Raw genomic sequence first — 27,218 nt, forward strand, 5'->3', positions numbered from 1 at the left:
TTTTTGTTGAATACACTCAAACCCCGATGGTTTGACACCAATTGTTGTAAAAACGAACGGGGTCACTTTTTAGTTTGACACCCCTTTTACACGGAGTTCACACACCCTACTGAACGTTTGTTTTGATAGTGTGCGTGAGCACCGTATAAAAAGTGACAGTTCGTCACTTTTTAGTTTGACTTTGACCAACCAACGGGGTACAAACTAAAAAAGTGTCAAACGAAAAAGTGACCAACCACCGGGGATTGAGTGTATAATCAACGCCAATTTTGCGTTGAAACAAACCTTGATTTTCTAAATTCCACAAAAGTCTTTTGTTGTTTCGAAAAAGCTGCTTTGACGTTTAGCGTTGATTCAACAAAAATAACGATTTTAAAATCAACAAAACAACAAACATAAAGAAAGCAGAGCCATGTGGCTGAACAGTGAAACTGTTAAGCTGTCACTCACACACTTAACGAGGCAACTCACCAAACAATTTCAGATACCTTCTCTTAAGGTGAAGCCGTTGACCTTTTTCGAAGAAAATTGATCATCACTATAAAATATTCTGTATTAAATTCAATACAACGAATTTCAGCACCAAAAGGATCCGTAAACAACGTTGGAAATCAGCTGATTTAGTGTCAAACGTTCTCTTCAATGGTTTGCTCGATATGTCAAAACTTCTGCTTGGGCCGATCCTCATGAAACACGCTTTGTCTGGAAAACAAATCTATGGTTTATTCTTTCAATACACATCAAGCTAAGTATAACTGTAATACTTTACCTGTTGAGCTGTAACGTGCGTAAGCACATGTAAATATTATTTGCTACAAATTTTACTTGTACACTATTCTAAAAAAAAAGTCTTTAAATGTACTTTTGTTAGAATTACCTCGGTAGCTATAATCGATCTGTTATATTTTAATTAATGTAATTTTAGTTGTACAACCCTATCGTTTCTGAAAAACACTCAAAAATGCCATTTAGACCCAATCAAAACTCAGTATTTATTGCAAAATTACAATTTAAGGCTCTCTAAAAAATATTTCTCCCCAATTTCTGCTGAAAACAAAGATCTTGAAAAGTTCCTTGCCTAACTGAAAGTGACAGCTATTTTTTACCGTTTAAGTAATTTTGCTGTGAACAAACAGTTGAGCTGATAACTATAAAATCATCTTTTCAAAAATATTGTATTATACAATGAGCGATTGAAGAATCTTCATCAAATTTGATCAACTGAGAATATCAGTAAAAATATCAGCTTAATTTTTTTGATCTCACTAACGCGAAACTTCAGACGCAACTTCTAGGAAACGATCATTGTTTGTAAACAGTGTGGTAATATCAGTGAGATTCAGAAGTGATTTTTCCTATCGTGTTTCACATTTTTTTTATCGGTGTAACAATAAATTCCATCAAATCTTGTGTGAAAGTTTATGGCTTTCAGGTGGCGAGGAACCTTTATTTTGGGTTTTATGTCTTCAGCTTTTTGATCCTCTAAAACGAGATTCCAACATTTTTACACACTCTAAGTATTAAATCCTTTGTTCGGGCATTCATCACCATACCATCATAACCTCATTAAATAATTTCAAACTCATGAAATTTAGCCAACATTTTATTTGTTATCAAACTGTGTTAAGCTCAAAATATTTCATGTCTGAATGTTTGACCTTTAAATCATTATATTATTTCAATTTAAATTAAACGTAAATTTAAGTTAGGCAGCTTCCACGAGACATAAATTATTCGAGGCAAACATGTACGTACATAAAAAAAACTTGAAAGGTGAAAAGCATGAAGAGGAACACTTTACTTTTTAAAAAAGAAAACACTTGTTGCAATAATACTTTCGCCCCTAACATTTAAGAATGTAACGCGTAAGTTTGTGGTAATACACAAAAACAAATTTACATAATTTTAAATTTAACAAGCAAATTGTGTTGTAAACATATGAAACAATAGAGTTTTTCCCACACACAGATCAAAATAGAAGTGAAGATGAAAATAAATTAAACAAAACCGCAGTGTTATTTAAAAATCAAGCAGTAAAATTAAAAACAACAAACTTGTGAATAGTTTATCTACATTTAGTGCCGCAGCTGCAGCAATCGCCATGAAAAAAAAAAAAACAAAAAAATGGTCAGCTGAAAGTAGCAAACAAAAATCGAATTCACATAGTAGAGTAAAAAGCTAAGCGAACAAATGAATACACACACAGCATTATTATCAAAAGAAATATGTAAAAGTAAATCAATTGATTCGAAAACACACACACACACACACACACACAAAACACAACAGAACAAAAATGATAAACAAAGTGTACTAAATAGAAAAGCACAGACACAGAAAAGCAGCTGGCACGTGCGTAGGTAAGGATCAATTCTTATTAGTAGGAAATGGTAAATTATTTAAAGAAGAAACCCGCAGACATTATTAAGAGTATGAACTAGTACGGTAAGCAATGTAAATCATACACACACACACACAGAAGAACACATTTAAGAAAATCGATCGAGCGATGAGTAAGTTAAACAAAACTAAATTAATATAAATCGGTACAGCGCAACAACAGAAACATAAACAACAAACCGTAAACAAAATTGATAAAGTGTACATTTTTATTAAAGTCGTTTTGTTTAAAACTATAAAGCTATATTATTGAATAAATGTGTTTTTATAAAAATATGAACATTGGGGTGTTATATTTTCTGAGAAAGTTCTTGCGCTGGAAATTGATGATAAAATAATGAAGCGTAAACTCGAGTGTTTTTGAAAAAGCTTAAAACTAAAAAGCTTAAAACAAAAAACTAAAAACTAAAAACTAAAAACTAAAAACTAAAAACTAAAAACTAAAAACTAAAAACTAAAAACTAAAAACTAAAAACTAAAAACTAAAAACTAAAAACTAAAAACTAAAAACTAAAAACTAAAAACTAAAAACTAAAAACTAAAAACTAAAAACTAAAAACTAGAAACTAAAAACTAAAAACTAAACACTAAAAACTAAAAACTAAAAACTAAAAACTAAAAACTAAAAACTAAAAACTAAAAACTAAAAACTAAAGACTAAAACTAAAAACTAAAAACTAAAAACTAAAAACTAAAAACTAAAAACTAAAAACTAAAAACTAAAAACTAAAAACTAAAAACTAAAAACTAAAAACTAAAAACTAAAAACTAAAAACTAAAAACTAAAAACTAAAAACTAAAAACTAAAAACTAAAAACTAAAAACTAAAAACTAAAAACTAAAAACTAAAAACTAAAAACTAAAAACTAAAAACTAAAAACTAAAAACTAAAAACTAAAAACTAAAAACTAAAAACTAAAAACTAAAAACTAAAAACTAAAAACTAAAAACTAAAAACTAAAAACTAAAAACTAAAAACTAAAAACTAAAAACTAAAAACTAAAAACTTTTTTGATTTTATGATTTTATGATTTTGTGATTTTATGATTTTATGATTTTATGATTTTATGATTTTATGATTTTATGATTTTATGATTTTATGATTTTATGATTTTATGATTTTATGATTTTATGATTTTATGATTTTATGATTTTATGATTTTATGATTTTATGATTTTATGATTTTATGATTTTATGATTTTATGATTTTATGATTTTATGATTTTATGATTTTATGATTTTATGATTTTATGATTTTATGATTTTATGATTTTATGATTTTATGATTTTATGATTTTATGATTTTATGATTTTATGATTTTATGATTTTATGATTTTATGATTTTATGATTTTATGATTTTATGATTTTATGATTTTATGATTTTATGATTTTATGATTTTATGATTTTATGATTTTATGATTTTATGATTTTATGATTTTATGATTTCATTTAGAAATTTCTTGTTTTTTTTAATTAAAACTTCTCAGGGTTATTTCTTAAAGTGCATCAATGTAAAACTTTGTAGTAACAGCAATCAATAAATAAATTTATAATTTTTATAATTTTTGTTTATACGACTTTACTTACCAGGTTACTTACTTATTTAATTCCCCACTTTTTCCATTGAGTGGTGTTTTTTTTTTTCTTTCAAATAATAACAAAAAAAACAAATAGGTTAGTTTTTAAAGTTTTTATTTAATAAATATAAAAAAAGACATTACATCTCGCAGTTTTGTGTTGCTAATACTAACGCGATCAACTTTTCCCTATGATTTCATCCTAAACTGGCAGTCAACAGGTGTATGAGAGTGCTTGTTTGAAGTTTGGAGAAATTAACGTAAAAGGTGGTGCTCTTAGTCTTATCAATTCTACACTCGTACATTCTCGTTCTATCTTCTACATTCATAACTTAGAGGAGTTTTTTTTTTGTTGAGGTGCTTAAAGTTGTAGAAATAGTGAAAAATACAAACAAATTGATGGTGATGAAAATAGAGTTTTTTGAAAAAAAGTTAAGTTTTAGATCCGAAGTCCCGGGTTGGTGTACTTGACGTACTTCAGCAGGGCGTCGTTCTCCTCGCACACAAACGGTTTCACGTGGTGGCAGGCAACGTCGTGCCAGTGCACTCCGTCGTTGTAGAAGTTGTTCAGGATGGCCAGGCAGTTCTCGGGGGCACCACCCTGCTGCAGCTCGCGGTTGTCCGGCTGGGGCTTTCCGATGCCGCCGTTCTCGGACCAGTCGTTCTGGTTGCGCACCGTCGACGGGGCCAGCTTCTGCAGCTCGGCGGTCCAGAACCAGCCGTTCACCACGACCGGTTGCAGGTCCGGCCGGTCGCAGCCCTTGAAGTCACAGAGCCGGCCGCTGGTCCAGATGTATTTTTGCTGCGAGAGAGAGAAGGTGAGAGGAGGGAAACAGTTAGTTATTTGAAAATTGAGAAGGAAAAAAAAATTTAGAGGTAAAAATGTCAAATAATTCAAAGCTAGAATCGAACATATGCTTTATTCAATTTTCCAGAAGCTTCGTTCACTGATTCCGATACAATCACAGCCTTTGACAATGTATCTAAATCCGAATCTCCAACCCAAGTCTAGACATCACTCGTAGATCAGATTTCCGCAATCGATTTCACAGTCTAAACACTCGGCAACTCACGTCGAACCTCTACACGGAACCATTATTCGCTACATACGCTGGACAATCTGATTGACGTGAAGCCCCACATAAAACACCCTCTAAAGTTCAATACAGCAGTGATGAGCCAACGATTGTGACAATCGTCAGTCGATTAATGAATTCCGCGGTATTGTCTTATCACGCCAACTCCAAACAGTCTGCCTTTGAAGTCACGTGCAACATAAAACATCTGTATCACGTCGCTTCAATGCTCCGAGTTGTAGGTGTGTCAACGGACAGACCAAGTCTTCATCGTCGTCGATCACCTGGAGCTTATTGCATAACCTGTAGGGCACCCCGAACCGGCTGCCCAGGGCAATTATCTGGCATCATCGTCGGTTGTCGTCGAGTGATCGATCGTTGATCGTCTTCAACGCACCTTCTGCCGAGGACCACTTTTGGACACCTGTCCAGCCAACCGACCGACGATTGAATAACGCCAAAGGTCCAAAATTGAAAAATTAAACTTTGAATAAAATCTAAATTAAAGGGGCCGCCCGATCACGTAAGATGGGACACAATTGCGCAGGTCCGGATCTCTGGCGCCCGCGACGTGTTGTGTCCCAGATCTTCGCGGTGAATATTAACAACCGGCGACCGGTTTTGGGTCATGTCGATGCATCTTTAGTTTGTTTTTAAAACACGCACACACACACTTTCTGTGATGTCATTTGGAGGGACGACATTCCTGGCGTGCGTGACTTGCATGCAACGAAGATCTCTATTAAGGAAGGGTTAAGTAATAATGGTTTCTCACGTGGACTGCCAGAGGGTGTGGTCCCATTGTGTTCGATCCTTGGGGCTTTCACGTTATGGCGATCATAAATTTACGATGACACTTTGGGGATGATGGGCGGTTGTGAAACGTGTACTCGGTACCCGTAATTTTCAATATCGATTTGGGAGGATCTCGTGCTTACTAGGAGAATGTGTGGTGTCAAAAGGGAGTGATTTACGTTTCTTTTGTTTGGACATTGTCATTCATAAATCATCTACATCTTACATTTCCAGTACATTGAAACCAATGTTTGACAAAGCACATAAAGAAAAAAATTGTGGTATTTACGCTGTTTGATTTTTTTTGTCTATCCCATGATTTCCCCCTTCTAAATCGGCCCGAAAAATCAGACGGTATTTTTTTTTTTTCAAAAAAGGTCAGAATCAAATCTTATTTTTTTTAAACAATTGATAGCAAAACAACTGAATTAGTGTTAAATGAATTTGCTTCAGAGGATGCTTTTAGAGGACATTAAATGCCAAAAATTGGCATTTAATGTCCTCTAAAACATATTAAACAATAAAAAAAATAAAAATAGTGTTTTTTTGCAAATCAAGTTTTAGTGACAAAAAGTTGAATAAAAAATCACCAAAATATTTTTAACCGTGTATCATTTTTTTCCAGTGTAGTCCATATCCATACCTACAACTTTGTCGAAGACACCAAATCGATCAAAAAAATCCTTCAAAAGATACAGATTTTTGAATTTTCATACATTATCTTTGTATGGCCTGCTGCCAAATTTGTATGGAAAATTAAATAGAAAAACTAATGATGCAAAATGGCTTCTTTGGGTATAACCAAAGGCACCAAAAAAGTTTCAGTCGGATTAAAAAATACAAAAAAAAATCGAATGACCGAAATCTGAGAGAACTGCTCAGTTAAATGTACCATCACTAAAGCAGCTGATATAGTTTTTAAGAAAAAACAATCTATGTTTATATTTAATTATCTAAGTTTATAAGCTTTTTAACAAAATACATATAAATCAGGGCTGCGGAGTCGGGTCATATTTCAAACGGCTCCGACTCCGACTCCGACTCCGGCTTTCTCAGATTAGCCGACTCCGACTCCGACTCCGGCTCCGGCTTTCAACAAATGGTTGGCTCCGACTCCGACTCCGACTCCGGCCAACCAACTCTAGCCAACTCCGACTCCGACTCCGACTCCAGCTTTCAACAAATGGTTGGCTCCGACTCCGACTCCGACTCCATATATTTTTAAAAGTTTCAAAAGTTAGTTAACTATTATCAATTAACTATTTTTAAAACATTGATAAATAGGATTATTTAAATACTCTCTAAACGTCATGTTTTTCTCAAGAAAAATAAGTTTAGTAAAAGTGAAGTAAAGTAAATAAACGGAAAAAAAGTTTCTTGGTTACAAATTTTATACGTTATGGAATCAGAAATCAAAAAATATCTTCAGTTTTAGAGGCATTTTGAGAAGAATAGTTTTGTAAGTAAATTTGGATTTATTTGCTTAACCTCAAATTTGAAAATATTTTTTTCAAAGCTAATAAATTTAAATATTTAATTGTTATTTTTGAATGAATAACTAAAAGAAACCTGGCCTTAATGATCTATTGAACAATAAAGTTCAATTTGCTCACTTTCAGGCTGACATTTGTAAGAAGCACAGTGACAGGCCCCTTGTTTTTCAAATGACAAATTTAAACGAAACATTTTTTTTTGTTTTTTTAAGACGTACATGGACATCACGCCATGGCTGAAGGATATTATTATTGCAATTAATGTATCTAAACAATTTCTTCGTGGAAAGGACGCTTAAGATGTCCTTTTCAAATATCTGTGACATGGAAAATATTTTAACCTGGAAAGTTTTAATTTATTTTAATTTTAAAATTTTATATTCATTAAAAAGGAGGTTCACGATACTTCGTGAAACCTAAAAAGAAGCTTTATGAATGATCTTGCGCTTCCATCAAAATATATGAAAAAACTTAAAATATAATAAAAAACGAATATCCACAAGTAAAATATTTTCTAGGTCACAAATATTTTATTTTGTTAAGGTAGGTACATTGATTTGCAATGATTATCACCTTCCGTCATAATGGCGTGGGACATACAGTATGAGAAAATTCGTACCAGTTGATAATATTTTGATTCTGTTTTTTTTATTTATAATATTTGAAAAATAAATGAAAATCCTATATTTTGTTCTATACATTTTTTATTACTTTATTTTTGTACTGAATTCTTGAGATTTGTTCAACGATAATTTGCAACGATATCAAAATAGTTTACCTAAAATCAACATCAACAATCAATGATTACTTCAAAATTTGTTGCAACTTCTTTTGATATTTTTTGATAGTTTCAATTATTTTAAATGCAACACTTTGATTTTCTTGTACTCATAGTGTAATAACCCAATTAGAGCTTTTCAATCACAATAAGGCTGGTACAAATATTTTTAAAAGTTTTTGTCACCCCCCCCCCCCCCCCTTCAAAATTGGCCCGAAAAATCAGGGGGCAAAAAAAATATTTTTACAATAAACTTCAAAATTTCAATGAAAATTCAAGTGCAACCAGCTGAAATCAAATTAAAATACATTCTTCTGCGTTTAAAATCATTTTTAGCATGTTTGGGTTTATTAAAAATCTTAAGATTTTTGAAAATTTTCGATGCAAAACCTTTTTTCGATACAATTTTTGTTTTTGTCAGATCTTAGATTTTTTGAAAACTAATGATTGCAAAACAACTGAACTAGTGTAAAATGCATTTTAAAACACTTTTTTCATTTAAATGTGAAGACTATGGCTTGTTATTTAAATTTTTATATTTTTATTTTTTGCCCCCTTGACCTCGGCCAGGGCCGAGGGACAAAAACTTTTTTTAATATTTGCATCGGCCTAAAAAGCTTCAATAACATAATGGCATCTGATAAATCAATTAAAAATAAAAGATATTTTTTAAATTAAGCTGTTCTATAGGAAATACTGAACAATAAAAAAACATATTTTTTGTTGAATTTGAGATAACTTCGGCTCCGACTCCGACTCCAGGTAATCAGAAATCTTCGGCTCCGACTCCGACTCCGACTCCAGCTCATAAAATTTAGCCGACTCCGGCTCCGACTCCGACTCCAGCTGCTCGAGTTTTGACGACTCCGACTCCGACTCCGACTCCAGGTCCCCAAAAAGACCCGACTCCACCGACTCCGGCTCCGACTCCGACTCCGACTCCACAGCCCTGATATAAATTTTAAGTAAAATTGTTAAAAAGACGGAATTTGGCGTAAAATTTGTCAAAACTGGTTTTGATCATAAAATTATTGCTTTATATTGTATTTTATACCGAATTCGAAGCACGAATCAAAAGTTTTCACATTTTACATGAAATTTGTTCAACTGAAATTGCCTATACATTTGGAGATTTTTTTTAATTGTGTTTCAAAAACACATATTATTTATTATTTAAAAACTTATTTAACCTTCTCGTAGTGGAAAATTGTCCAAAGAATCCGAAAATGAATTCCGTTTCCCGATTCAAAATTATGATCATTGAGAACATCATGACACTTTGAGAAGTTTAAAATAATGACTTTCATCAACATTTTCTTATCTATAGTAAACTAAATTTTTAAATTTTTCAAAATTATATGAAAAGTTCTTTTTGAGGTACTTCGAACACTTCTCTACCACGGTCAGTATGATTCTAAACAATTCCGTACGTATTTTGATTGTACTCTTCATTTTGCGGAAAAATCGCCAACCTATCAAAGTCACCCCGTTTTACGGTACCTAAAAAGCAAAAAAAATGTACGGTACCTAAAAAGCAAAAAAAAAAATTCAACAATCAAAATTTTCACATCAAAAATTTAACTTTTAATTCACACGCTATAATGACCGAGGGGTTACCAGATGCAAAACTTTATTTTAACATTTTTTAAAGTTTTTATGAAATTCTACGTCACAGTCAATAGAATTTTGAAGGGTAAACTCTGTACGCATTATTTAGTTTTTGTTTCTTTCTGATAGTATTTTGGCCTGTTTTACAATCTCCAATCGCTATCTTTTGAATATTTTGTATTTTCAAGTTATTTTTTTTTTGTTTTTTTTCTGCTTGTTTTCATATTTTTAACACACAATCAAATTTATAATCTTTCCAAAAAAAATAAACAAAATACGTGATACGAAGAAGTGCGTCCATTCCGAGAATTCCCGGGATTTTTCCAAAACTGGGAATATTTTGTCTCGGGAATTCCCGAAATTATAAAACAGATAATTTTGGTCTGGAAATTCAGATTTCAATCAAATTAAAATTTGGAGGTTTTGTTGTGGAAATAGAAAAACACTTGTATGCTTAGTCATAGGAGCAATTCTTTACCAAAACCGGAAATGGATTTTATTTGTATTTTTTGATTTGGCTCAAACTTTGTGGGGGCCTTCCCTATGACCAAATAAACTATTTTGTGTTCATACAAATTTGGCTGCTGTCGATACAAAAATGGTATGTAAATGTTCAAACAGCTGTAACTTTTGGGTCAATTTTCTGATCAATTTGGTGTCTAGGGAAAAGTTGTAGGTATTGTTGAGGACTTTTGAGAAAAAAATAGGTACACGGAAAAAAATTGCAGATTTTTTAATCAACTTTTTTTTTAACTAAAACTCAATTTCCCAAAATACGTATTTTTTGATTTTCGAGATTTTTTGATATGTTTTAGGGGACAAAAATCCGCAACTTTTGAGCCATAGAAAAACATGGTCAAAAAATCTGCCGCCGAGTTATCAATTTTTGAAAAAATAGTGATTTTTGGGAAAAATCGAAGTTTCATGCAAAAACAAGTTTGACATTACTTTTTAATGCAAAATTGAATTTGCAATCGAAAAGTACTTTACAGATTTTTTGATAAAGGGCTCCGTTTTCAAGATATAGCCACCGAAAGTTTGAATTTAGCGAAATATTTGAAGTTTTTCGATTTTTAAAAATAGTGACCATGAGTGACCATTTCTAAATATATATATTTTTTTTTTGAGAAGTTCAAAAAAATTGCTATAAAATTGTCTGAGAGACATTGAAGATTGGACCTCGGGTTGCTGAGATAGAGCCGCTTTAAGAAAAAGAAACACGAAAATTGCAAATAATGGTCTGATTTTCAATGTTATAAAACATGAAAAAATCGTGAAATTTTCCGATCTTTTCGAGCATTTTAAATGGGCGTAATATTCAATGTTTGGCCCTTTTAAAATGTTAGTCTTGATTTTTGTTTTGTAGATCTGAACAAAGCCTTCAAATTGCTTTCAAAAGATTGCAAAAATGTTGCGTCGTTCCAGAGAAATCGACAAATAAGAAACAGTTTATATAATTTTTAAGGGTAAACTCTGGAAATATTTCTAAGCCATTTTTATTTTTCTATTTCATTTGAAAACAAATTTTGCTTTGACGATGCCTTCGTTTTTTTCGGTTTGTGGTTATCAAACAAGTACAGTATTACACATTACTTCTGGCTCTAAATCTGTCAACATTCCCCGATTAACATGATTTTATTTACTAGGGGTTGTTATCATTTTGCTTCAAACTTCAGAAAGCTAAGGTTGGATTTAAAAAAAACATTTCTACTCCTCTACTCCTAGAAAATGACGAGCGAAAGTTTCCTAAAAAAATGTTTGGAAATGGGGAGTTTTTTCATATTTTTTAACTCACAATTAAATTTATAACCTTTCAAAAAAAATACACAATATGCGTGATACGAAGTTTGGGACTTAGGGGATGTTGGTCAGAAACGTGTTCAAAGTTCAAATCCAAAAACTACGTTCTTCAAACATTTACTAAGTGACATCAAGAAATTTTACTTACACACATGAGATTTTAATTCTAAAAAATTAGAAGTGCTTCATTGCAAAGCCTCAAAACTGCTTCAAAATTTGACTTGTGATGAAATCACGGGATTTAGAAATTTTGTCCGTTTCCCGCGGTTTTTGTACTTTTTTCGGAAATTCACCAAATAAAAGAAAGTAAATATTTTCTTAAATTTTTGGCAAACATGATTGAATGAAATGTGAAATGAACGAATCTTGATTATTTTTTAGTTAAACAGAAATTATGGTATATTTTGTGGAAACAAAATTCGCACTGCAAAACTGATTTCAAATAAAACTCTTCAATTAGAAAATTTTTATAAAATTCATGCCATGAATTAATCCTAGAACTCATTTTGACAGTAAAGATTCTGTACACTTCAATGTTGTGCATTTTTTTAAATTAAAACCATTTCCATTAAATTTCATTTTTTTAAAGAAATTTCGGGAATTTTGTTGAAAAAAAACCGTTTTCCCGCGATATCTGTAACCCCGAGAAAACATTTTTGCAATGTTTTAAAAGCATTTTGTAGGTTTTGTTGAGATCTACAAAACGCTTTTTGAAGCTTTCAAAAATATTGTATGGTTTAAGGTGAAGCCGTTGATCATTTTCGAAGAAAATTGATCATCACTATAAAATATTCTGTATTAATTTCAATTAAACGAATTTCAGCACCAAAAGGAATCAGCATGTGCCGGTTGTTGCCTTCTTGAAGCCACTGAAAGAATTTTTGATCTAAATCAAATGTGCTTCAAAATTTATTTATCATTGATTTATGACGATTTCCATAACTTTACAAGGAATGGGATAATCGTTACCAAATGGAATCAGCATGTGTAGGGCACTATTCTAAACAACTTGTGGAAGGTGGTGGTAGTTGATTTATTTCAGGCAGCTTTAACATGTTTGTCATTCGCTGCCTACTTGTGGAAGGAATTTTGTCAAAATATTGAAAGTGACGCAAAATTTATATCTTTGAACGAAAAATCATGACAATGATGGAAGTCTTCACGTTAAAGCCGCAAATTTTGGAACGAATGAATACATTTTGTTGCTCTGATTGTAATCTAACCGAAACCATTTCAAAAATCCAACTTATTAGGCTGCAACATTTCTAAAACTGCTGTCCCAATTCGCCCCAGATGACGACAATCAAAAAAAAATCTTCAATAATGTTTCTGTCATTTCAGCCGAGGAAAAACTAAACGAGAAAATCTACGTCCATAATTGATGCTGGACTATCAAAAACAACCCCAACACACCAAGAAACAAAGCAGCATCAAACATTGCAAAAATATGAAATATGAATGACACCCCACCATTTCTGCAAGACAAAGCAGCAAAACAAAAGGGGTGATATCTTAGGCACCACTCATAACCGGGCCATAAAATGTAACTAAACAGTACCGACTGCATATGTATGCAGAGATGATACCCCCTTTTGCCATCTCATTATTGAAAAAGTATCACCAGCAGCCACCAAATGCTGCAGGTATTACGCAAGGCTGATAATTATTATCTCACAAAGTGGGTCGTATGTTCAGTAGCAGCAGCAGCAGCGAGAGAAGATGCCCTCAGACACCTGAACCTGTCCGCAAACTCTCCAAGTCTCAAAGCAAAAGTCCATCATCTTGCTCTTCTTTGATTGCTCAGGTGATTCATAAATTCCAGGGCTTGTTTGCAGAAAAAAAAGAAGAGAAGAAGGCTTGCCAACCTCTTCAACTTCAGACAGACCACAAAGTGTGTGAGTGTGGCTGAGGCTTTTTTAATTTATCACCATGTTCGGCAAAATGGTAATTGAAGAGTCATCAGACACTTCGGTTTTTTTGTTAGCTTCCTCATTCCAGTTTGCTTAAAGCTTGAATGGAGACGAGCCCAGAAACTCTCATCGTAATGAAAGTTTACCACAATTTTACAATTGCGCCGAGGTATCACCGGGGTTTCGTAATGTTGGCCAAAAATAGCTAGATTTCTCACGCGTTTTTTTTTTTTCCTTCGGAGGAAAAGGTGCGAAAATGTTTGATGATTGGTAATTGGGGCCTTGTTACATCTGTGGTAATTTTGATTGGGTGTGTTATTATTATTTGCTCAGCGTTGATTAATTACCGAAGATGGTTGTGAGCTCATCTTTCTATAAGGTAATTTACTTTAATGTTGCAATTAAAGGCAATATTTGGCTTCAATTACAATTATTTCAGTAGTCGGTCAAATAATGATTTAAGGGGTTACATACATGTAAATTGGCTAAAATGTCAGAGGTTGATATCAGTAGACATTTCAACTTTTTTTAAATCTGTTTTCAGGGTATTAAAATATACATTTTCGTCTACCAACAAAATAAATATGAAGATATTTGGATGTACCATTGCCGAGATATAGCTATTTTAAGTTAGCAGTTTCAAAAAACGGGTGCCATGATATCTCAACACTGCGTTGACCAAATCAGCTCAAAATTCTGATGAAGACTCACTAAACGGGTCCCGTATGCATGGCGAAAGCCGATTCTCAAAAAGTTTATTTAAAAAAAAAAGATAAAAATATTTTTTCTGTTTTTCTATAAAATATCAAATGTTTTTGATTATTGTAATTTTTCAAAAACCTAAATTTCAAAATTGGGCTTCGCCATGCACACGGGATATATCTTGGGAGTCCGCACTCCAAATTTCAACCAATGTGGTCCATTCCATCTCGAGATATCGTGGCACCCGCAATTCAACTTGAGAAAACGCTCACACAGTTTGACGGTTCGCTTTGCGCATAGCAAAACTTTAAACTTAAATCGTCTTCGACTCAATTAAATCATGAAATACTTTTATGAAACTTTAAGGAGTGATTTGAAATCATCTTTTGAAAGGATTTAATCAATAATCGGGAAAATGCATTTTTGAGATTTTTAAACGTATGGAAACCCTTAAAAATGGAATAGTAAAACTCAAAAAATACTGAAACAGGAAAGAATTCAGACACAAGAAAAAAATATTCAGATAAAAATATGTTAGAATTAAAAAAAAAAAACTCATACAACTTTTTCAAAACAGTTGAGCATGTTAAAACTGAACAACTTTAAAAGATATAACTTGAATATGAAGGACTTTAAACATGTTTAAAGTCAAAATAAATCTTAGTGCTATTTGAACAACTAATAAAATGAATCGAAATACTTGCACAAATTTAGCTGTGATAAAAACGAAACATTTTGAAAGAAAGTAAAATTCTTTAAAATATGCTTGCATTCAGACTTTTACATATATAAAAAAAGGTCTCATTTCCGAACCCATAAACGTGATTCAGGAAAACGAATAATTTAGTTTAAAATTTTATCTCAATATGACTGATTTCAGATTCATTTCTCATTCTTCTCACGTTAGACATTTTTTTCCATTCAACCGTTTTTTCCACTTTCGACCATTGGTCCTTTCGACCTTGTGACTTTCGATCTTATGGCATTCGACTTTTTGTTCAACATCCTTTATAAAACATTTTGTGATATTTTTGCCTTCCTCACTGAGGTAAGGCTATAATCCTGCTCTAAAAATGAACTTTTTATTAAAAGCTCGAAGACCCACCTTCATATATACATATCGACTCAGAATCGAAAACTGAACAAATGTCTGTGTGTGTGTGTGTGTGTGTATGTGGGTGTGTGTGTGTATGTGTGTGTGTGTATGTGTGTATGTGTTCAAAAATCTTGCCAAGTTTTCTCAGCACTGGCTGAACCGATTTTGATCAAACCACTTGCATTCGACTTGGTTTAGGGTCCCATACATCGCTATTGAATTGTTTGAAGTTTCGATAAGTAGTTCAAAAGTTATGTATAAAAATGTGTTTTCACATATATCCGGATCTCAATTATATGCATGTAAACGATGTCCGGAACCATCATCTGACCCATCGTTGGTTAGATAATCGAGAGACCTTTCCAACGAGTCCACAACATTGAAGATCTGGCAACCCTGTCTCGAGTTATGACCACTTAAGTGATATTTATGTACTTTTTTGAAGCCGGATCTTACTTAAATGTATGTAAACGATGTCCGGATCCATCAACCGACCCATCGTTGGTTAGGTAATCGAGAAACCTTTCCAACGAGTCCACAACATTGAAGATCTGGCAACCCTGTCTCGAGTTATGACCACTTAAGTGATATTTATGTACTTTTTTGAAGCCGGATCTTACTTAAATGTATGTAAACGTTGTCTGGATCCATCATCCGACCCATCATTGGTTAGGTAATCGAGAGACCTTTCCAACGAGTCCACAACATTGAATATCTGGCAACCCTGTCTCGAGTTATGACCACTTAAGTGATATTTATGTACTTTTTTGAAGCCGGATCTCACTTAAATGCATGTAAACGATGTCCGGATCCATCATCCGACCCATCGTTGGTTAGATAATCGAGAGACCTTTCCAACGAGTCCACAACATTGAAGATCTGGCAACCCTGTCTCGAGTTATGACCACTTAAGTGATATTTATGTACTTTTTTGAAGCCGGATCTTACTTAAATGTATGTAAACGATGTCTGGATCTATCATCCGACCCATCATTGGTTAGGTAATCGAGAGACCTTTCCAACGAGTCCACAACATTGAATATCTGGCAACCCTGTCTCGAGTTATGACCACTTAAGTGATATTTATGTACTTTTTTGAAGCCGGATCTCACTTAAATGCATGTAAACGATGTCCGGATCCATCATCCGACCCATCGTTGGTTAGGTAATCGAGAGACCTTTCCAACGAGTCCACATAATTGAAAATCTGGCAACCCTGTCTCGAGTTATGACAACTTAAGTTATATCTGTGTACTTATTTTTCTGGACCTTAAAAAAAATAGCTGAAATATGTGTCCAAACCACTCGTATTACCCATTGTTGGTAAAAGGTGAGGAAGGCATCAACCACATAGGTGGATTAAGTTAGTTTTAATTATTAATTTGAAAATAATCTTGAAGACGAAGTGGTTTTTTAATTGTCTTATCCCAAAAAAACAATAATAAACTATTTGTAAAATTGTAAATTTCTTAAGGATTTCTTTTTATATAGAATGTTTCCAAAACATAAACTGTATTGCCCCAAAAACGATAACTAAGAAAAAAGAAAAAATGCTATGCTTTCTATAAACTGAAAATGTTCAAGAATGTCGAACTTCAATCATTTTCAAAAATTTAGAATCATTCATTGAATTTAAAACCACTTCAAACATACTTCTTTGTTTGTTGTTTGTTTACATTTTTTCATTATTTTGAAATTCCTTGACCTTGCATGGCCTGCCCTGACTTTAACAGATTAAATAAAATTCTTTTTCCTGATTTTCCAGAAATCGACAAAGGTTTTAACAGAAAATTTAATATTCAAACCTATTTTAATCACTTGGTTTTTATTCGCTCTCAATGTCATCCAAAACTTTTGCACAATCCAAAAACTTCGAAATTCGTTGACCTTTGTCCCGCCCGTGTAGATCAATCGGAATGCGCACTGGACTCACAATCCAGAGGTTGCTAGTTCGAATCCCGCGGCGGGCGCTCTAAAATTCTCTATGTAAATATGGGTATACGGCGCCATCCGTGCCGTACTTAAATACTTAGGAGCCCAGGGCGGTGAAGTCCTTGTAGTTAAAAAGAAAGACACTAGTGGTTGGTACCAGCAATAGTGGCCGACAGCTATAAAGTCAACTTCTGGAGTTTTTTTTTTTTTTTTTTGAAAAGGTCCAATAAACCAAATTTTCAGTTTTTGCTTTTTGGGTGTTTTTGAAACCGCCTTGGGTCAGGGGTATTAAAAAACACCCAAAATGCAAAAATTGAAAATTTGATTTATTGGTCCTTTTCAAAAAAAAACTCCAGACTTCGGTTTTTTTCAACGAAATCGTGTACACAAACTTGTATGCAATTCAATAAAAACTTTAGACATTGAACACACTCACTGAAATCTAATCAGATCTTCGTTCAGATTTCTACAACTTGCAGATCAAGATCGCTGCAAGTGCTCACAAGTAAGGTCAACGGATCGGTTTACTGCAGTTGTCATGAACTTCACCTTTCAATATCCAATAACGACTACTGCAAGTGGATCAAATTTCGTTGTCTACGAGAAAATGCGCACGTCGACCAACAGTTAGATTTGTTCAGCAGTAATTGCACCTCTAATTAGAAATTCAATACGTTTTGTTGATAAACAACCGACCACAGCTTTCCAATCAATCGACACTGATTTAGATTGATTTCGCAATTCTTCTGACAAACTCAAGCATTGAAGGAAAGCCCTTCGCAACAATGAATTCAATGTCAGCTGAACAGTCTCGTCGCAACTTTGTACGTAATGGGCTCGACCATCGGAGTATCACGCAAATCTAAACAACCGCGTGCGTGAATTCAAAGATCTGACTGTATTTACCGACTTTAAACGCACCCAAAGCATGGCTTCTTTTCAACAATTTCCTGCCTCAGGTAGCGATAGTATTTGTATTTGTCCAACTTTAAGGGGGAGCAGCAGTTCAACCAGCAACAAGTGACGAACAAATACGGCGAGCTTAAGGGTAGGTCAGCACGCATCACGAAAAAAAAGAGCTTCTTGTGCCAACGCACACGTGTTGGTTTAAAATCACGTTTATGTAATCGAAAGTACGAGTTTTTGGAGGGTGTGGTTCCTGCTCTTCAGAAGTGAAGTGTGGCATAATGATCACTCGAAAAATAATCAGAAAACTGGCGAGAGTTTTGTTTTGCTATATGTAATACCATAGATAAACAGATGTGAAACTTGGAAAAAGAAATAACCGCAATTGATTTCAAAAATCTATTTCAACATGAGTGTATCAAAACTGAAGATGAAAATTAAGCTGACATTAAATTTGATTTAAGTCCACTTGTCTCTGGCGTAGGACTCACGTCTTATGCTTTTGCACATCTCGATTGCAAAAGCACTCAAAATTTGTGTTGTTATTTGCACATAACGCCTACGCGTTCGTTTGCATGCACCATTTTTCCTCTTTCCATGACGCACTTTTTTTTCATGGCAAGGTATGGCACTCGGTTATCGAGTCGGAGAAAGCGAATTCTTGAGCAACCGAAAATTGGGCTGAAAAACCGGTAACAGGACTCGTGCGGAAGTTTTTTTTTTTTAAATATTATGCGGAATTGCGAAAAACTTTCCCTTGCTCGCGAACAGGTTTGGTTTCTGTTTAAAAGTGCGAAACCGGGCAGCCATAAATGATTATAGCTTTTGTTTTGGGGGTCGGCTATTATTGCGTAAACTGTCCGATTTGGTGAATTTTTCGTTTCTTTTGTGGAAGTATGTTGTAACGGATAAAATGGCTTGTGGTAGAAACAACGTAGGGGAGACTTGATCCCCTTTTTTGTATCGCACATAACTCTGTCAATTTTCACAAAACTATGAACTTTTTGCATGAATTGAAAGCTTAAACATTCAACTATGTTTGGCTGATAAGAGTATTTCAACAGATAAACTATTTGAATCATACCAAGCGTTTTTAAAAAAAATATTTTAAACCGGCATTTTCAAAATGTTGGGGGTAATTTGATCCCCCTTTCAACATTTTTAAGAAATCTTAAGCAAAATGTTTCTTATTCATCCAAACTGTTAATTTTCTATAAGTTACAGCAATTTTACATTAAACCTGTACGTTTGTGTTCAAAATATAACAAGTTTAGCATGCAAAATATTTAAAAACTTAAAATTTTCATTTTTAGAACAAAATTGAGCATCTTTACAAAAGCTGGTAATTTTTGTTTACAAAACTTTTGAAAAATGGTTCAAACTGCAGTAAGTTATGTACAAATATACTAAAGGAAACTATGTACGAAAACCCAGCCCAATTATTTAATCTTGTGGCTGATTCCAGTGACTGTAAAAATGTAGCGATCATGTCTCCCTAAACGCACATTTTTTAAAAATTGATTGTAAAAATAGTATGACGATAAATTTAACATCAAATGCGTAAAGGTTTTGGAGTTGATATGTTTATCAAACAATTCATGTATAAAAAATATTGTTTTGAATATTTTTTTAGTGTTTTCTATACTTATCAAAACAAAGAAAAAGATCTCTTGGAAGTTTTTTGCAGCACTTTTTAGAAATATGTGTGTAACTCAATCTAAACATTTTTAATGTTTTTCTTTGTTTTCTACAATGAGTTTTAGTCAATTTCGCACAACTTTCTAGAACAAAGCTAATTGTTTTACCCACATGCTGACGAGAACAGGCTTGGAATCAAGTGTCCCCGGGGATCAAGTCTCCCCACTCTCCCCTATATTTTTAGAAGGTTCGTCGCTTACATAGCAGTTTTTGAATAATGTTTGGTAGCGTTTAAAACCTAGTTTGAAATTTAAAAATCACAACTTTGTTAAGCTTTTGGAAACAAACGCTGCGATCAAAATAATCGAATTCCTTGATTTTTGATGTTTAAAACATTGCTCTAAATGGTTACAAATTTAAAATACGCCCTTTTGAAAAATAATAGTTTTGACACTCAACAATGATTATTTTTCGAAAACTTAATATTCTTGTCTGAAATTTTCGAACCTTGAAAAATTACCAATTTTGTTCAATTAAATTGAAGAAAATACACTATTGCGATTTTCTCAACTTTTTTTTGATAATATTTATAACTTAAATAATGATCAAAGCAAGCCGAGGCCGAGGCTGTTTGCCAAACTCACAAACTTGTTTGCGACAAACTCGCAAACAAAGTTTGTTTGTTTGTCGTAGTCTAATACCTTCTTAAGATTTTCATAATTCTAGTGTCAAAAGTGAGTGAAAAAGTTATGTTTGAATCCAAAGTTAAGTTTGAATCCAAATAACAGTGCAAGAATCATTATGACATTTTTAACGAAAATCATATGCTATTTAATACAAATATACCAAAATATCAACATTTCAAAAGGGCTCAAACCATGATTATTTGGAGCAGATACGAACGCGGTAAAGATTCACACAACTTTGTATGAGATTTGTTGTTGAATTGGAGTCAGAGTCGATGAAGTCTGGATTTTTGGAGAGCTTAAATCGGAGTCAAAACACTGAAACTCCAGAAATCTGAGTCGCTGAAAATTAACCCAAAGTTTAACAGCAAAGCATTTTACGTATTTTTTTAAGTTGCATTCATTTGAGGGCCATACTGACAATTTTCCCTCCCAAAGCCCTATTGGGGCTAACAAGCCCGATTAGAAATGCAGCTCGAACAATGCGCACTAAACAACAACTTCCCAAACCAAGAGGTTAATCGACTTAGACATTTTTATGCACGCATCCACCCTGTGCCATAAAACCGGCTCAAAGTCAGCGCACGCCAATTATGGCACAGCTCGACCACAAAAAATTGACTCATAAAGCTCGCACTCGACTATTACACGCGTAATAAAATCCACCCATATTTTTCGGCCGGCTTAAATCAGCCGGTTTCCTTCCCAGACAGTCGCTCGCCGCCGCGCCGAAAGAGATTGTGCAGTTTTGCTTTCGATTTCGTTTTTGACCCGTTTGTTTACATCTTGGTTTTCGCTTCCCACACACACACACAGTTGCAAATGCGTGACGTTAAATGGAGAGGAAAAATGGATAACATTTTGACGATGATATTAGAAAGGGGTAGAAAGAAGTTGCGAGAAATAAGCCGATTATCTCACACTGGATTGAGGTTAGAGGACTGAAAAGATTGAGTGCGGCTAGATAATGGCGATGAGCAGCCTTAATTGAATGGAAGCTGAGCAATTTAACAAGTTTTGATCATTTTTCCGATGGCATCAAATCATGTAGATCCGATCATCCGAACGATAAAGCATTCAATTAAGACAATACACCTTTTCATGGTCTATTGTGTCGCTCACCAGGAAAGTTTCAAAATTACCCAGATTTCTTGAAACACGAACCTAATCAGAAATGAGTACATGAAGTGAATGCCAATTTTGGTTTGATAACCAGATGCATTTCACTCAGAATTAAACGAAAATTTAGTTAATTTCATCTTAGAATAAGTTTACCCAAATCTATTTTTGCCCCACTAACTTATTTTGAGTAGGTTCAACTTTGGCGAAAACTGAGTGGTGTTTAAATAGGGTGTAATTTTATAAGCAAATTTTCCTTTGAAATTTCCAACACTTGTTCTGACCTGGGTGATGAAAAGACAGAATGCGTAACGTGATTTCCGAATGATCCCCACTGTGGGTCTCGTGGCGCAGGGGTAGCGGCTTCGGCTGCCGATCCCGATGATGCTATGAGACGCGGGTTCGATTCCCGCCTTATCCACTGAGCTTCTATCGGATGGTGAAGTAAAACGTCGGTCCCGGTTTCTCCTGTCTCGTCAGAGGCGCTGGAGCAGAAATCCCACGTTAGAGGAAGGCCATGCCCCGGGGGGCGTAGTGCCAATAGTTTCGTTTCGTTTTTCCCCACTGCTCCTCACTAACACAACTGCACTACAGCTGTAAACATAAACAAAGTAGAAGGCTTTGTTCAAGCTCAAGCGTGACATATTGTTTGCTGCTAAAGTGACTCGAAGTGAAACATTTTGGATCTGATGATATTAAAGTTTTCGCTGAAAAATTTAGTTTATCGCACTTTTTTTGTTCGTAGACTAAACGATGGGCGGCCAAAAAAGTACTTCTTTGTTGAAAAATGATGAAATTGATGAAAATTTGCGTCAGAAGTGGGAGGAATTTTGTGAATCAGAAGAGCAACCGAATGGAAGTTACGAGATTATGTATGTTTGAAGCGCAGTGATAATACAGGAGTAAGATTATTCAATGTTATCTGGCAGGTGCCATTAGTTACTGATAATTCGTCGTAAACAATTTGTAAACATTGGTTTTGCGTGAGACATAGCGCTTATTGAAATGTTAGTGACGAATTATGCCAATCACGATTTCAACCCTTTTTTATTCCTGACAAAATAAATTTTAGATCGATTAAAATACTTGTCACTTTTTGGCATCATTTTTCAAACAATAAATTGGTTCCGCTTTGACAGTTCTAAATTGAGGCCGCTTTGCGAACCACTATTCTGCACCCAGGTTCTGACTAGGCAAATTGTGTCTCTCGCTGGAAAATAAACATCATCTTCATCATATTTAAACACTTCCAGAAATTATCGCCAGCGAATCCAGTGAGAACTGGAATGCCAAGCAGTTCAAAGTACAAACCAATTCTCATCCCGAAACCTCATTAGCATCCCACTCAACGCGTCTAACAAAAAGTTAGTGGACTCACCTTGCCGTCGACGATCCTCTGCTTGATCCACTCGTTTTCGGGACTGGTCTCGACGGACACGCTGTCCATGCACCGCTGCCGGCAGAAGTTCCGCGCGTCCAGCCAGTCCTTTTCGACGCCGGCCAGGGTCGGGTCACGCCACGAGAAGAAGTATCTGTGTTCGAAAGGGTTTGATAAAATATGATGATCACGATCTTTTTTTTTTTCTCTCTGATGGAAGTGTCAATCTTGTGAAAATAAGTTTTTTTTTATTTCGAGTTCGTGTAGCTTATGGAATTTATGGCTTCTCCGAGTTTATCCCTGGATTAGGGTAGTTGCCCCTTTATTTGTTTTAAGAAGCATGTTTTATTTAATGAAATGTTCGAGCTACAAATTCAAACAAAACAAAAACGACTTGTTTTAATAACTCTATCGCAATCAACAAGATAGCGCCCAAATTAAGAACATTTACTCCTTCTGTCAACTCCCCACCGGGATCGTGTGATGGACACGTGTGAAAATTTGTTGAACCGACAAAGGAGCTCCGAGACCGAGACTGGGTACAGCTCTTTTTGTCTACAATCTTCCTCTCCAAACTCTAATGGAGATCTCTAGGAAACGTGAACAGCAGATAATCGAATTACGAAACACGATTGAGCAGAAGGTGATAAATTTGTCAGTTGTGAACCGTTCGTCGACGGGAGAGGGAGGGAGCGGAACTGCGCAATGGAACAGTTTGTGATCGGTTTCATAAGTGCTGCGAAATATGGCACACCGATCGGTTGGCACTTGGTTGGCACAGAAAGTGAAATTTTGCAAATGTTTTTTTTTGCGATCAAAATGATTTGCCGGATTTCACTGCTTCCAAAAGTGTCCTACATTTGTAGAGTTTTTTAGAGGTCATAACAATTCTAGAATTGACTTGAAATAAAACACTTGCTTTGATTGATATTACATTATCCCTTTTTGAACCCGAACCCGGAAATTATGCAAAACTTTAAGGCTTCTTCCTATCTCCGGTTAAAGTGGACCATATTTGTCCCCCATCTGACAGTTAAAAATATAGAAAAATCTGGATTTTTTGGCAACCGGAAGCATCCAAAATAGGGGTCAAATGACTACCCGAGCGTTTGAGTGTTAGTGAAGTTTTATAATCTGGCAACACTAAAGGAGGTATTAGACTATGGAAAACAAACATTGGCGATTTTGGCAAACTGTCAAACACGAAAAGTACGAGTTTGTTTGTTTGTTTGTTTGTCATATTCTAATACCTCCTTAACACAAGTTTTGATCAGTGAAATTTGTTGTAAGTATTCTTGAGTTAGGCACCAACCAGACACGTGAATAAAGTTGGTTTCCTTACTATTATTTTACTTTTTTTTGTTCATTTTTGTAAAACTGAGAGACAGACATATCTTCATAGCAAAAAATCTTTGCTTTTTGCGGTTATTTTAATAAGTACATTTTAAAGACATTTAAAATCAATTTACAATCACATGCATTTGTAGATTTGCCGAATTAAAAACACAGAAAGTTAAAATTATATTTAAAAAGGTAAGGGATACCACAATTCAAGAGCTTTTGAAATGCATTTTTGCTTCTCAATCGAGGTCATAGGGCGAGGCTAAAAAATAGAAGAGCAATTCTCTACCAAATCCGGAAATGGATTTTATATGTATTTTTTTATTTGGCTCAAGCTTTGTGGGGGCCTTCCCTATGAACAAAGAAGCTATTTTGTGTCATTGGTTCACATTCAATGTTGGCAGCTGTCCATACAAAAATGGTACGTAAATATTCAAACAGCTGTAACTTTTGAGTGAATTTTCTGATCAATTTGGTGTCTTCAGCAAAGTTGTAGGTATTGTTGAGGACTATTGGGAAAAAATAGGTACACGCAAAAAAATGCCGATTTTTTTATTAACTTTTCTCACAAAAACTCAATTTCCCAAAAAAAAGTATTTTTTGATTTTCGAGATTTTTTGATATTGAAATTTTTTGATCTTTTCAAAAAAAAATATTTTCTGATTTTTGAATCAAGACTAACATTTGAAATGGGAGTAATATTGAATGTTTGGCCCTTTTAAAATGTTAGTCTTGATTCAAAAATATAAAACATATTTTTTTCGAAGAGATCGAAAAATTTCACGAATGTTTCATGTTTTAACATTGAAAACCGGACCATTAGGTGCTGAGATATCAATATTAGAAAATGGTACGTTGTTTCAGTGAGACTTAGAAATCATCAATTGTCCTGTTTCTTTTTGTTTAAACCGCTGTATCTCAGCAACCAGAGGTCCAATTTTCAATATGTCTTAGCAAATTTTTTGAACTTTTCAAAAAACAATATTTTCAGAAATGGTCACTCATGGTAACTATTATTAAAAATCGAAAAACTGCAAAATTTTAGCGAAACTAAAATCAAAATTTCAGTGGCTACATCTTGAAAATGCCCTTTATCAAAAAATCTCTGGAGTACTTTTCGATTGCAAATTCAATTTTAAATAAAAAAATATGTAAAATTTTGTTTTTTTTAATGAAATTTCGATTTTTTTTTTCAAAAAGCACTGTTTTTTTTTCAAAAAAATATAACTCTGCGGCAGATTTTTTGATCATACTTCTCTATGGCTCAAAAGTTGCGGATTTTTGTCCCCTAAACATATCAAAAATCTCGAAAATCAAAAAATACGTATTTTGGGATATTGTGTTTTTGTAAAAAAAAAGTTAATAAAAAAAATCGGCAATTTTTTTCGTGTACCTATTTTTTCTCAAAAGTCCTCAACAATACCTACAACTTTGCCGAAGACTCCAAATTGATCAGAAAATTTACTCAAAAGTTACAGCTGTTTGAATATTTACGTACCATTTTTGTATGGACAGCTGCCAAAATTGTATGGAGACTTGTATGGGTGAACCAATAACACAAAATAGCTTCTTTGGTCATAGGGAAGGCCCCTCACAAAGTTTGAGCCAAATCAAAAAATACAAAAAAAAAACAAAAATAGCCGAAATCAGCCAATTTCGAAGAGAATTGCTCAGAAGAATAATTTATTTTAAGGCTTATTTTCTAAAATATTTGGCCAAGATGTATCACAAAATGCTTTAAACATAAATACAATTAGGGTACTATCAAAGTATTTATTTAATCAAAGATACATAAATACCATGAAACCATTATAGAATAATTTTTGTATTAACAATAACTTGCTTGAAATCAAATACAGAACAAAATAAGTTACCAACTAATGAGGTTCACTTACAGACATTTTTCAGACAATCATAAAAGCATGCAATTTACAGATAAAAACTCCTGAAAATTAAATTTCATGGTTTTCACAATATTATTAAAACATGTCTAGAATTTTTTTAAAGGACCTATAAACAAAATTTTAAAAAATTGCATTTTGGGTGTTTTGAAACTACCTTGGGTCAGGGTTATTAAAAAACACCCAATAACAATGACTCTTTCCCATAGCACAATAAAAAACTATATTTCATTTAGCTAACAATGCACAATGATTATAAAACCAAATGCTAAAAAGCCAACATTCAACACTTAAAAAAACACTTTCTTGTTACACAACTAGCCTCCAAACACCCTCTAACTTCAAACTGAATTTCGTCACCCAAAAGCGCTTCCCATTCACACTTTCAATTTTCAATTGCAAATATTTTTCCCGCGACCAGCCTACGTCCAACGCGCCAAACAAACTCGCAAATAAATCACGTCACTGAAACCCCGGGTTCGTCACCAGGTTGCGTTCAAGTCACTCGCTCCAAAAACTCACCCCTTGCCGTCGGGAGCCCGCTCGTGGACGATCCGGTTGGCGCACAGCTGCGGATTCGGGGCCTCCAGGACGCGTCCGTTCGGGAATTGGGCCACCGTCAGGCCGACCAGGGCTGCCAGCACAACAAATTGCTTCATTTTGGTACACTAGTTGGGCTTCCTTCACTGTTGGGTTTTCTTTTCTTTTTCTGGGTGGAGAAAGGTGATGAGACAATTTGGAAAGAAGAGCATTAATTAATTGTGATTTTCGCACTTTTCATTTCACAACCGAGTAGCGAAGGTAGAGGGCACTAATTGATTAAATTAAGTCTAGCAATTCGCAATCGATTGAATAACACTAATCACTAATTCACTTTTGAAAACAAATAAACGGCACTCAATTATCTGCAATCAATTTTTCACTCAAAAACATCCTTAGTTTCAATCGGTACCTTTTTGCTGGTTGGCGAGATGCGTCGCACTGTCGTGTATTATCAAGACTGGACAAAAAACCCCGTGCGACACCATTATTTATAGAGACGCGCCAGTGCTGGACGATGTTGCGCAGCTCTCTCCGC

At 34.2% G+C, this 27,218-nt stretch overlaps 1 protein-coding gene across 1 annotated transcript; it reads right to left on the bottom strand.

The window, feature by feature from the left end:
• Positions 1–4,089: 4,089 nt before the first annotated feature.
• Positions 4,090–27,218, bottom strand: LOC6036305. Its single transcript, XM_001846319.2, has 4 exons — positions 27,093–27,218; positions 26,663–26,849; positions 22,899–23,052; positions 4,090–4,783 (listed from the first exon to the last, which is right to left on the bottom strand). Exons 2-4 carry the CDS (start codon positions 26,797–26,799, stop codon positions 4,421–4,423), a joined length of 654 nt encoding a protein of 217 aa, XP_001846371.1. The 5' UTR covers positions 26,800–26,849; positions 27,093–27,218; the 3' UTR covers positions 4,090–4,420.

Source organism: Culex quinquefasciatus, chromosome 3 (genome assembly GCF_015732765.1).
Source record: "Culex quinquefasciatus strain JHB chromosome 3, VPISU_Cqui_1.0_pri_paternal, whole genome shotgun sequence".
NCBI classification, from domain to species: Eukaryota; Metazoa; Arthropoda; class Insecta; order Diptera; family Culicidae; genus Culex; species Culex quinquefasciatus.